Source organism: Pseudophryne corroboree, chromosome 4 (genome assembly GCF_028390025.1).
Source record: "Pseudophryne corroboree isolate aPseCor3 chromosome 4, aPseCor3.hap2, whole genome shotgun sequence".
In the NCBI taxonomy this organism is placed as follows: domain Eukaryota; kingdom Metazoa; phylum Chordata; class Amphibia; order Anura; family Myobatrachidae; genus Pseudophryne; species Pseudophryne corroboree.
The window spans coordinates 87,008,536-87,021,974 of NC_086447.1; the positions used below are offsets into that span (position 1 = coordinate 87,008,536).

Genomic DNA, 13,439 nt, shown 5'->3' on the forward strand with positions numbered 1-13,439 from the left:
AGATGAGATACTCCTTAAGTTAGGGAATATCAAAGACACTGCTGCATACATGCTAGAAGCAATGAAAGATATTGGACTTTTGAGTTCACAAGCCGCTACCATGGCAGTATCGGCTCGGCAGGCGTTGTGGATTCGCCAATGGAACGCGGATGCAGATTCCAAAAGAAATATGGAGGTTCTTTCATATAAAGGTGAGGCCTTATTTGGCGATGGACTAGATGCGTTAGTCTCGACGGCTACCGCAGGTAAGTCGACATTTTTGCACTCTGCGCCTGCACCGGCAAAAAAGACATATCACCCGCACATGCAGTCCTTTCGGCCCAATAAATACAAAAAAGCGAGAGGTTCCCCCTTTTTTGCAGGTAGGGCTAGGGGAAAGGGAGAGAAGTCAGCAGCGGCTTCAGGTTCCCAAGAGCAGAAGTCTACCCTTACTTCTGCCAAATCTACAGCATGACGCTTGGGCTCCTTTGCTGGAGGCCGCACGGGTGGGGGCACGTCTCAAACTGTTCAGCCAAGGTTGGATTCTATCTGGCAAATAGTGTCCCAGGGATACAAGCTGGAGTTTCAAGACGTTCCCCCATGCCGATTTTTCAAACATTTTTGTAGTTCCAAAGCCGGACGGTTTGGTCAGACCGATCCTAAACCTAAAGAATCTGATTCTCTCCTTGAAGCGATTCAAGTTCTAAATGGAATCACTGAGGGCAGTGATTTCCAGTCTGGAGGAGGGGGACTACATGGTGTCTGTAGACATAAAGGATGCTTACCTGCATGTTCCCATTTATCCTCCTCATCAGGCTTATCTGAGATTCGCGGTTCAGGATTGCCATTACCAATTCCAGACGTTACCTTTCGGTCTCTCCGCGGCGCCGAGGGTATTCACCAATGTGATGGCGGAGCTGATGGTTCTCCTGCGTCAAAAAGGAGTCAATATAATTCCTTAACTAGACGATCTCCTGATAAAGGTGAGATCCAGGGAGCAGTTGTTACAAAACATCACACTCTCCCTGTCAATACTCCAACAACACGGTTGGATCATAAATTATCCAAAGTCACAGTTGGAACCGAAGACAAGATTGTCTTTTCTCGGGATGATTCTGGACACAGAAGTTCAGAGAGTATTTCTTCCGGTGGAAAAGGCTCTGGAAATCCAGAAAATGGTAAAACAGATATTGAAACAATCAAGTGTGTCGACCCATCAGTGCATTCGGTTGTTGGGGAAGATGGTGCCGGCCTACGAGGCCATACAGTTTGGCAGCTTCCATGCCAGAGTATTCCAGTGGGACCTGTTGGACAAGTGGTCGGGATCCCACCTACACATGCACCGGAAGATAATCCTGTCGTCAAAGGCCAGGATTTTGCTCCTGTGGTGGCTACACAGTTCTCACCTACTAGAGGGATGCAGGTTCGGGATTCAGGACTGGGTCCTGGTAACCACGGATGCAAGTCTCCGAGGCTGGGGAGCTGTCACTCAGGGGGAAAGCTTTCAAGGAAAATTGTCAAGTCAGGAAGCCTGCCTTCACATAAACGTGCTGGAATTGAGAGCCATTTACAACGGCCTTCTACAAGCGGTACATCTTCTTCAAGATCATCCCGTGCAGATCCAGTCGGACAGTGTAACAGCAGTCGCGTACATAAACAGGCAGGGCGGAACTAAAAGCAGAGCGGCAATGGCAGAGGTGACGAGGATCCTCCTCTGGGCAGAAAGACATGTAAAGGCTCTGTCGCAGTGGCGTCATGAGGGGGGTGCGGGGGGTGCGGCCCGCACCCAGGTGTCACCCTTCAATAGGGTGACACCAAAAAGAGCTGTACACCCGCCTGGCCTGACTACTTTTACCGCCGCGGCGTCGCCGGGTCTGTACTGCCGCAATCAATAGATGCCGGGTGCAGTATGTCACTCACCGTGACGTCATGCCGCTCTTAGCAACCAGCCGCTGGCTTCCTTAACTACCCACCCGGCATGCTCCCGGCAGCGACACGCCTTTCCCAGCAACCGCCCGCTGGTGTCCTTAGTTACGGTCCCAGCATGCATCTCGTCCAGCTGCCCAGAGTCACGTTCAGTGCGCCGGTTACGTCACAGTACCGGCGCCACCCGCGGAGAGGCGGGAGAGACACACTGTTGGACTCACAGTCCTCTTATATATAAGGTATGTTCATCTTTTATCGCTTTTATTGCACCTGATGAAAAGGCCATTGGGCCTTAAACGTTGTTCTATTAAAAGCAACAGCTTATTTGAAAAAGTCCGGAGGAGTGCCGCCTGTTCCTTTCTCTAAGGGGACACACCTGCATTTGTCTATTATTCATTTGGGAAGGCACCCCGGCTATTACAATGGATATCCCAGAGTGCCCTTTCCAGTGACTGTATATATATATATATATATATATATATATATATATATTATATATATATTGTGTGAGTGTAATGTGTATATATATATATATATATATATATATATAATATATATATATATATATATATATATATATATATGTCATCACGCCGGCACCGCAGGGCAGGCCATTCGGGGGGGTAGACCGTAGATGTATTATTCTGGGAGGAAGAATGGGAGTCCAGTGTATGGTGCCCACGTGGGGTGCGCCCGGCTCCTGTCTTTGCAGCTAGCGGGTACCCGGGCCGGCTCTCATCCCTGCCTGCCACCGCCGGAGCACCGCCGGGCGCGCACGGGAGATGCGCCTGGATCTCGTCACTGCCGGTGAAGGAGCACCGCCGGGCGCTTGGTTCCTGTACCTGCCGCCGCTGGAGCTGGTAGGCTTTAAAATGAAATGACAGTCTGTCCAGTATGTTTCTCTCCAACCCTGTGTCCCCAGTCTGTCCCCATCCCACTCTGCATCCTCTCCCACCCGGCGTCCCAATCTCTCCCACTCTGCATCCTCTCCCACCCAGCGTCCAAACCTCTCCCACTCTGCATCCTCTCCCACCCAGCGTCCCAGTCCCCCAGCATGTCCCCCTCCCACTCTACGTCCTCTCCCACCCAGATCCCAGTCCCCAGCATGTCCCCTCCCACTCTGCGTCCTCTCCCACCCAGCGTCCCAGTCCCCAGCATGTCCCCCTCCCACTCTGCGTCCTCTCCCACCCAGCGTCTCAGTCCCCAGCATGTCCCCCTCCCACTCTGCGTCCTCTCCCACCCAGCCTCCCAGTCCCCAGCATGTCTCCCTCCCACTCTGCGTCCTCTCCCACCCAGCATGTCCCCCTCCCACTCTGCGTCCTCTGCCACCCAGCGTCCCAGTCCCCAGTATGTCCCTCTCCCACTCTGCGTCCTCTCCCACCCAGCATCTCCCCCTTCCTCTGTCCCTCTATCCATTATGTCCTGCTCCCACCCTGCATCCCCCTCTCACCCAATGCCCCCGTCCTCCTCAGTCCCTTCCTCCACCATGTGTCCTCCCTCTCACCCAGTGCCTCTTAAGGATACCCCCCTTCTGATTGGACACTACCCCTTTCAATTTTCCATATCCCCACTTCCTTCTTCGATCACCGTATGTGTGTGTGTTTACACATATATATATACATATACATATATATATATATATATATATATATATATATATATACATACACACACACGCACGCACGCGGAGGTCCATGGGGGGTGACACCATGAGTTACCACACCGGGTGACACCAACCCTAGTGACGCCTCTGCTCTGTCGGCAATTTTCATTCCAGGAGTAGACAACTGGGAAGCAGACTTCCTCAGCAGACACGATCTCCATCCAGGAGAGTGGGGCCTCCACAAAAGAAGTCTTCGCAGAGGTGACAAGTCTTTGGGGAGTTCCTCAAGTAGACATGATGGCATCATGTCTCAACAAGAAGCTTCAGAAATATTGTTCCAGGTCGAGAGACCCTCAAGCAATAGCAGTGGATGCTCTAGTGGCCCAGTGGGTGGTCCGGTCGGTGTATGTCTTCCCTCCACTTCCGCTGATCCCAAAAGTGCTCAGGATCATAAGAAGAACAAGAGTTCGAGCAATCTTCATTGCCCCAGACTGGCCAAGGAGGGCTTGGTACCCAGATCTTCAGGAGTTGCTCATAGAAGATCCTCGGCCTTTTCCTCTTCGTGAGGATCTGCTGCAGCAGGGGCCATGCGTGTATCAAGACTTACCGCGGCTATGTTTGACGGCCTGGCTGTTGAGCGCTGGATCCTAGCCCGAAAGGGTATTCCCAAGGAAGTCATCCCCACCCTTATTCAGGCCTCGGAAAGGAGTAACGTTGAAACATTACCACCGTATTTGGAGAAAATATGTGTCTTGGTGTGAATCCAAGAAGGGTCCTACGGAAGAGTTTCACTTGGGACGTTTTCTCCATTTTCTGCAGGCTGGTGTGGAGGCGGGCCTCCGATTGGGGTCAATCAAGGTCCACATTTTGGCCTTGTCAGTGTTCTTCCAAAAACAATTGGGCTCTCTTCCAGAGGTTCAGACCTTTGTGAAAGGTGTTCTGCACATCCAGCCTCCATTTGTGCCTCCAGTGGCACCATGGGACCTTAATGTGGTGTTGCAGTTCCTTCAATCGGATTGGTTTGAGCCTCTACAAGAGATAGAGTTGAAGTTTCTCACTTGGAAAGTGGTGATGCTTTTGGCATTGGCATCCGCACGGCGGGTGTCTGAATTGGGGGCCTTGTCTCACAAGAGCCCTTACCTGATCTTCCATGAAGATAGGGCAGAGTTGAAAACTCGTCAACATTTTCTTCCAAAGGTGGTTTCATCTTTCCACATAAACCAACCTATTGTGGTGCCAGTAGTTACTGGACACGTTCACTGAGTCAAAGTCTCTAGATGTGGCTAGGGCTTTGAAGATGTATGTCGCTAGAACAGCTCGAAAACGGAAAACAGAGTCTTTGTCCTGTATGCTCCCAAGATTGGGTGTCCTGCTTCCAAGCAGACTATTGTGCGTTGGATCAGAGGTACGATTCAGCACGCTCATACTACGGCTGGATTGCCGTTACCGACGTAGGTGAAGGCCCAGTCCACTAGGAAGGTGGGCTCATCCTGGGCGGCTGCCCGGGGGGTCTCGGCATTGCAACTTTGCCGAGCAGCTACTTGGTCGGGGTCAAACACATTTGAAAAATGTTACAAGTTTGACACCTTGGCCGATGAAGACCTCAAGTTCGGTCAATCGGTGCTGCAGGGTCATCCGCACTCTCCCGCCCGTACTGGAGCTTTGCTATAAACCCCATGGTCATGAAGTGGACCCCAGCATCCTCTAAGACGTATGAGAAAACAGGATTTTGATACCTACTTGTAAATCCTTTTCTCCTAGTCCGTAGAGGATGCTGGGCGCCCGTCCCAGTACGTACTTTACCTGCAGTTTTGTGATTGGAGTTACACAAGTTGTGTTATATTAGTATCAGCATGTTGCTTTAATTGGTTCATGCCTGTTGGCGTGTGCTCTGTTGAATGCCATGTTGTGCGGCATGGTTGAGGTGTGAGCTGGTATGTATCTCACCACTAGTTTAAAGTAAATCCTTTCCTCGAAATGTCCGTCTCCCTGGGCACAGTTCCTATAACTGAGATCTGGAAGAGGGGCATAGAGGGAGGAGCCAGATCACACCCATTGAAAAGTCTTAAGAGTGCCCATGGCTCCTGCGGAACAGTCTATACCCCATGGTCATGAAGCGGACCCCAGCATCCTCTACGGACTAGGAGAAAAGGATTTACCGGAAGGTATCAAAATCCTGTTTTTTCAACTTTAGTTACTAGGTTACTATGTATGTTACTGTTGACAAGGGTATCCGGACTCTGGGTCGACACCAATTAGGTCGACACTAGAAATAGGTCGACACAGCCATTAGGTCAACATGAACATGGTCGACATGAAAAAAGGTTGACATGAGTTTTTCACATTTTTTTAAAAACTTTTTCATACTTTACAATCCACGCGGACCACGATTGGGAACGGTAACCTGTGCCGAGCGCAGCAGTAGCAGAGCGAGGCACCTTGCCCGAAGCATGGCAGGAGAAGCAAGACATGCAAAGGGTCACGGTGCACTAATTGGGGTTCCCGGTCACTTGACGGAGAAAACGACCACAAAAAAACATAAAAACTCACGTGGACCTTTTTTCATGTCAGCCTTATTCATGTCGACATAATGGCCATGTCAACCCATTTCTAGTATCGACCTAGCCACTGTCGACCAGTGGGTGTCGGCCTTTTTGGTGTCAACCTAATTGGTGTCGACACTGAGTCTCATACCCGCTGACAAGTCATACCTCACCCCACTGGCTAGTGTGCCATTAGTCGTGCCTCAAACTCGGGGGGCCTATGCAGAGTTGACGGTATGCGTTTCTTGCGTCATTTCATACTGTGCATGCTCCAGAACTCAGAACACGCCAAGACAACACATTTCGCACTAACGCAGCTACGCTAGTGAATAAATGACTATACTGGTTTGCAGGTTTCAGTGACTGCGGGCTATGAAGCCAAAGATGAAATTGTAACTATGCCTACCCTATAACAGTCGTATGGTTTTGTACCTAGTGTAGGGTAGGTGCAAGTGTGCTCCGACGATGATGAATAGCAGGAAACCAAGCATATACATAAAGTTCGGGCAAAGCAGGGCAAGATGCATACAGACATATATATTCATTTTGTGTACACACTGGGGTAAATTTACTAAAGTGTGAGATTTTTAGAACTGGTGATGTTGCCCATAGCAACCAATTAGATTATATCTACTGTCTGCTAGAAGCAGCTAGATAAATGGTAAGTAGAATCTGATTGGTTGCCATGGGCAACATCACCAGTTCTAAAAATCTCACACCTTAGTAAATTTACCCCACTGTTTAGAAGCAACATACAGTATGACTGATTTGCTTCCAACTTTTAATCAGAAACAGCCACCAGTTGGGTCCAGGAGCAGACATCTTATTGTTCTCAGCTGCTGTACTGTAATTGCTGAAACTCTCATCTTACCCTCTATAACAGTGGTTCTCAAACTCGGTCCTCAGGACCCCACACAGTGCATGTTTTGCAGGTAACCCAGCAGGTGCACAGGTGTATTAATTACTCACTGACACATTTTAAAAGGTTCACAGGTGGAGCTAATTATGTCACTTGTGATTCTGTGAGGAGACCTGCAAAACATACACTGTGTGGGGTCCTGAGGACCGAGTTTGAGAACCTGTGCTCTATAGTAATTGCTGTCTCTTTGCACACTGATTACCTTTTGTAGAGAGCTTGGATGAAATGATGGTACGAAGAGATTGTGCAGCCAACGCGGCGCTGGTTATCACCTGCATGACGGAGAGTGGACCGAATAGCGACATCCTGTAGCTTGCCACCACACTTCCCGGACTTGGGGAAATATAAACAGAGATCCAAAATGATAGGCACATGGGACCTCAGCGTGTGCAGACCTTCATTTTAATTTTGCAATTTGCTAAATCATTTTTTACCTGAAGCCAAGCACTGACACATCGATAGGGTTACAGCTCTGTGTGTAAGCATTGAGAAGCTGCAACGAAACGCAACAGGTGTTATAACAAATGCTGTTGTCTTAATGGTCAATCAATTATAAAATAGCAGATAAAGATAATATAGTTGGCGGATATCCTACATTGCTACACAGTTGGCAAGACTGAAAAGAGGCACACGCGGAAACTTTCATAAATGCGTGGTGTGGCTAGTTTAGAGGGTTTCCCTTGCTGTCTACTAAAGGGGCATTGCATTAATTTTGCTTTTTCAATCTTTCCCATAATGTCCCCTACTAATTATAGATACAGATACCATTACTGGCAGGAAGGCATCCAGTCCTTTTAAAATTCTGTTTGCGAATTGGCCATGGCCAGCACATATATGGGATTCTACAGCTTATCTGCCTGGCTGCCTTTACAGTAAAGATTCCTTTCCTATGTTCATGGCATGCTCATCTATTCCTAGCTGATGATCTCTTATTCTTTTTTTTAATCGTAAGGCCCATACACACTAGCCGAGCCCCTGCCGACGCCGATATTGGCAGCGGTGGGGACCTGGCAGGGTGCCGGCATCGGCAAGTACATACACATTTGCTGATGCCGGTGGGGGGAACAACGCACATGCTGAATCTGCAGCATGGCTGTTGTTAACGGGTATGGGTCGTTGGGTTGACAGTCATTAGGTCGACCACTATTGGTCGACATGCATTAGGTCGACAGGGTCACTTTCCTGCCATCCATCCTTTCTCCCGTGAATGTTTCCGATTGGCTCTCAGAGAACACATGATCTAATTTGCCACTTAGCAGTTCACAATGGTCACATTCACAATATGGGCCCTCATTCCGAGTTGTTCGCTCGCAAGGCGAATGTAGCAGAGTTACACACGCTAAGCCGCCGCCTACTGGGAGTGAATCTTAGCTTCTTAAAATTGCGACCGACGTACGCGCAATATTGCGATTACAAACGAGTTAGCAGTTTCAGAGTAGCTCCAGACTTACTCTGCCTGTGCGATCATTTCAGTGCTTGTCGTTCCTGGTTGACGTCACAAACACACCCAGCGTTCGCCCAGGCACTCCCACCGTTTCCCCGGCCACTCCTGCGTTTTTTCCGGAAACGGTAGCGTTTTCAGCCACACGCCCCTGAAACGCCGTGTATCCGCCCAGTAACACCCATTTCCTGTCAATCACATTACGATCGCCGGAGCGAAGAAAAAGCCGTGAGTAAAAATACTTTCTTCATAGTAAAGTTACTTGGCGCAGTCGCAGTGCGAACATTGCGCATGCGTACTAAGCGGATTTTCACTGCGATGCGATGAAAAATACCGAGCGAACAACTCGGAATGAGGGCCATAGTTACTTGGTGTGGGTGCCATAATGGTGGTAGTTGAGCCTGAGGTGACAGTGAGAAGTGTGAGGAGAGTTGGGCGGTTGTGATATGTGTGTATCAGGAACAGAAGCCCATGTGTTAATCCTAAAACTTCAATGTTTTAAATGTAAAATACCATTGATGTTTTGTAGTTAATGTTTTTCATGGCATCAACAGTCATCTGTCGATCTATTTTAAGCAATCATTGTCCCATCCCTACACTGAAGTCTTTTTTATTTTTTTTATTTTAAGTGGCAAAGTCAGGATCCCAGGGCACAGTGCTGACTGGCCATAGGCTTATCTAGACCGAACCTGGGTGACCTGCCATGACCTTGCTGTGCTATCTAGTATCTAGGGCTTTGTAGCACTATTTGCACAAAGTAGCAGACAGGCGACTCCCAAAAGACTCCGGAGCATCTGTGTCCACTTCAGTGATGAAAGTAGGGTGCTGTTAAGAAATGTGTACCACCAACCCACCACTGGGGCATAATATACAAGGGGAATTTTTCTGTGTGGGACATAATTGGTGTCAGTGGCATAACGGTGTGTGGTACAATATGTAATAGGCATTACGGTGTGTGGTATAATATGTAATAGGCATTACAGCATGTGGTGTAATATGTAAGGCATTACGGTGTGTGGCATAATGTGTAATGGGCATTACGATGTGTGGCATAATGTGTAATAAGCATTGCAGTGTGTGGCATAATGTGTAATGGGCATTCTGGTGTGTGGCATAATGTGTAATGGGCATTACGGTGTGTGGCATAATGTGTAATGGGCATTCTGGTGTGTGGCATAATGTGTAATGGGCATTACGGTGTGTGGAATAATGTGTAATGGGTGTTACTGTGTCTGGCATAATGTGTAATGGGCATTACGGTGTCTGGCATAATGTGTAATAAGCATTATGGTGTGTGGCATTCTGTGTAATAAGCATTATGGTGTGTGGCATAATGTGTAATGGGCATTATGGTGTTTGGCATAATGTGTAATGGGCATTACAGTGTGTAGCATAATGTGGCCATGCCCCTATTGTTATGTAGCTACTTCCCTAGTTTTGTGTGACCACGCACCCTCATGACATGTCACCACACACATTTGTATTATCAGTACCACTAAGAACAAATTTATACTTGCACCACTGGTCCACCTCTGAATGAAACCCCTAATAATCCAATCCCTTAGCATCACCCATACATTCCTGGGTCATGTGTTGGGAGCGGGTACTTACAGTGAGCGTTATATTGGATTCCAAAGCTTTGTACTTTACTGTGGTTGGGTCAAGAAGATCTGTTGTAAAGGTTTCATTCAGGGTAAATGATCCTGTGATGGTAACTGGGGAGAGGAATATACAAGTTAGCCGTTATATAAAAAAAAGTTATTGCAATACAGTATGTAACTCAAAGGCAGTACATATAATTATAGCTGTCTTGAGGCACTAGTGGCCACTTAGTGGACTGACCCTATTGGGACTAGATGTGTTAAATGAAATTGGGAGTAAATGTCATTAGTCCTACTGAATTGAAAATCCAGACAGCACTCAAAATGGCTGCCAGATCCTCCACTGTGTTTAGTCAGGAAGTGGGCAGCATGTAGGAGACTTGCCTAGTATCTTAGGAGTCCGGGAGAGCCACCAAACCAGTTACAAGGCATATCTGGGAGAGTGGGACCTGTGCAGTCACCTAGAGCACAGGGTCCTGGTGGTGGCTCCATTGCTGCATCTGACTGGCTTTGTACCTGGAAGAGCACACTGCAGCCAATATCACTGCTGCAGTGCATTTCGTGCTCTGGGCATGCAGCCTGGACAGTACCCAGAGTGTTTTGAGGACGTAGTTCCTGCAGCTGGAGGCCCTGCCCCCTTGGCACGACAACATGACATCATGCACTCAGGAGGCAGCACTGGCACAGGGAGCAGTGCTGCCCTACTGCAGCACCTACTAGTTGTATGTTTTGGTAGAAAGGGTTGGGGTTGAACCAGCACCAGACTAAGGTGCAAAAATAATAAAAGTGATTGATTAACCAACAATCGTATTGTTAAATGAACTATCCCTTGTTTATATAATTGTAGTTGGTGGTGCTCCACTAGGTTTAATGTACTGACTTTACTGGAATAACTTTTTGCAAAGTAGAAAAAAAATAAAGAAGTAAAACCTCTTTTTGGGGCGCTCTTATTTGATTAATTGTAAATTTTAATATATAAGTTTTATTAGATAGTAGCTGAATACCCGTGCTTCGCTGCGGAATTTCAAGTATTTCCACGTGTATAACTTTAATTTTGAAGGACTTCCTGTTAAACTAATTAGACTTACAATTAGAGATGAGCGGGTTCGGATCTCAGAGAACCGAACCCTACCGGACTTTGCCTTCCGAGCCCGAATCCGAGTCGGGCTCGGGTTTTCCCGCCTGACTCGGAAACCCGAACGCGGCAAAACGTCATCATCCCGCTGTCGGATTCTCGCAGGATTTGGATTCCATATAAGGAGCCGCGCGTCGCGGCCATTTTCACTCCAGTCTAGTGTAGTGAGGGGACGTGTCTCCATCCTCCAGTGTCTGTGTGGGGGTGGGAAAGTGGGGTGGCGAGTCTTGTGCTGTGTTGTGCTGCTCAGTCCAGTCCAGTGTAGTCAGTGTATTGTGCTGCATCAGTCCAGCCAGTCACAGTGCAGACATTCCAGTGATGATATATACGCTGCTGCTATATGTCCACTGCTGCCGTATAATAATAATAACAACCACAAGTCTCTTATAGTATTGTTGTGTTGTGCTGCATCAGACCAGTGGTAGTGTCCTTTCTCATCAGTCATTCCTGTGCCGCATATTGTCTCATATTACTCCCAAAAAATAATGGAGAACAAAAATTTGGAGGATAAAATAGGGAAAGATCAAGAACCACTTCCTCCTAGTGCTGAAGCTGCTGCCACTAGTCATGACATAGACATGCCATCAACGTCGTCTGCCAAGGCCGATGCCCAATGTGATAGTAGAGGGCATGTAAAATCCAAAAAGCCAAAGTTCAGTGAAAAGAACCAAAAAAAGAAATGTAAATGGTCTGAGGAGAAACGTAAACTTGCCAATATGCCATTTACGACACGGAGTGGCAAGGAACGGCTGAGGCCCTGGCCTGTGTTCATGACTAGTGGTTCAGCTTCACATGACGATGGAAGCCCTCATCCTCCCGCTAGAAAAATGAAAAGAGTTAAGCTGGAAAAGAAAAGAACTGTGCATTCTGAGATGGTATCACAAATCCCCAAGGAGAGTCCAAGTGTGACGGCGGTTGTGATACCTGACCTTCTCAACACTGGACGGGAAGTGGTGGCTCCTTCCACCATTTGCACGCCCCCTGCAAGTGCTGGAAGGAGCACCCACAGTCCAGTTTCTGATATTCAAATTGAAGATGTCAGTGTTGAAGTACACCAGGATGAGGATATGGGTGTTGCTGGTGCTGAGGAGGAAGTTGACAATGAGGATTCTGATGGTGATGTGGTTTGTTTAAATGAGGCACCGGGGGAGACACCTGTTGTCCGTGGGATGAAGAAGCCCATTGTGATGCCTGGGCAAACTACCAAAAAATCCACCTCTCCGGTGTGGAATTATTTATCCACAAATCCGGACAACAGGTGTCAAGCCGTGTGTTGCCTCTCTCAATCTGTAATAAGTAGGTGTAAGGATGTTAACCACCTAGGAACATCCTCCTTTATACGTCACCTGCAGCGCATTCATCAGAAGTCAGTGTCAAGTTGTGAAACTTTGGGTAAGAGCGTAAGCAGTCCAATGACACCTAAATCCCTTCTTCCTCTTGTACCCAACCCCTACAAGCCACACCACCAACTCCCTCAATGTCAACTTCCTCCTCAGCCATGAACGTCAGTAGACATGCAGGACTACCTGACTGTAGACCTGGCAAGACTGACGAATCCTATCCTAACCGGGATTCCTCGGGAGGATCCTTGAGTGGTACGCCTACTGCTGCTGTTGTTGCTGCTGGGAGTCGATCATCATCCCAGAGGGGAAGTCGGAAGACCATTTGTACTACTTCATCTAAGCAATTGACTGTCCAACAGTCCTTAGGCCCTCATTCTGAGTTGATCGCTCGCTGCCGTTTTTCACAGTGCAGTGATCAGGTTACTACTGCGCATGCGTATGCACCGCAATGCGCACGTGCGTTGTACAGGTACAAACAGCATCGTTGCTGTGCAATGCTTCTAGTGACTAATCCATTCGCACAACCGATCGCAAGGAGATTGACAGGAAGAGGGCGCCTATGGGTGTCAACTGACCGTTTTCTGGGATGGTAAGGAAAACGCAGGCATGTCCAAGCGTTTGCAGGGCGGGTGTCTGACGTCAATTCCGGTACCGGACGGGCTGAAGTGATCGCAAGGGCTGAGTAAGTCCAAAGCTACTCAGAAACTGCAAAAAACATTTTCGTACCGCTCGGCTGCACAAGAATTCGCACACTTGCAAAGCGAAAATACACTCCCCAAGAGGCGGCGACTATCTGATCGCTGCTCTGCAAAAAATAGCTAGCGAACGATCAACTTGGAATGAGGGCCATTGTGAGGAAGATGAAATATGTCAGCAGTCATCCTGTTGCAAAGCGGATAACTGAGGCCTTGACACTTATGTTGGTGTTAGACATGCGTCCGGTATCCGC

At 48.1% G+C, this 13,439-nt stretch overlaps 1 protein-coding gene across 1 annotated transcript in view; it reads right to left on the reverse strand.

The window, feature by feature from the left end:
• LOC134910843 (adhesion G-protein coupled receptor F1-like) overlaps window positions 1-13,439 on the reverse strand; it is a 169,462-nt gene that overhangs the window by 101,316 nt on the left and 54,707 nt on the right. Inside the window, exons 5-7 of the mRNA XM_063919227.1 lie at window positions 10,023-10,126; window positions 7,405-7,463; window positions 7,173-7,303 (exon numbers count right to left, since the gene is read on the reverse strand). Of these exons, the coding sequence (XP_063775297.1) occupies window positions 7,173-7,303; window positions 7,405-7,463; window positions 10,023-10,126 (294 nt within the window). The remainder of the gene's footprint in view (window positions 1-7,172; window positions 7,304-7,404; window positions 7,464-10,022; window positions 10,127-13,439) is intronic.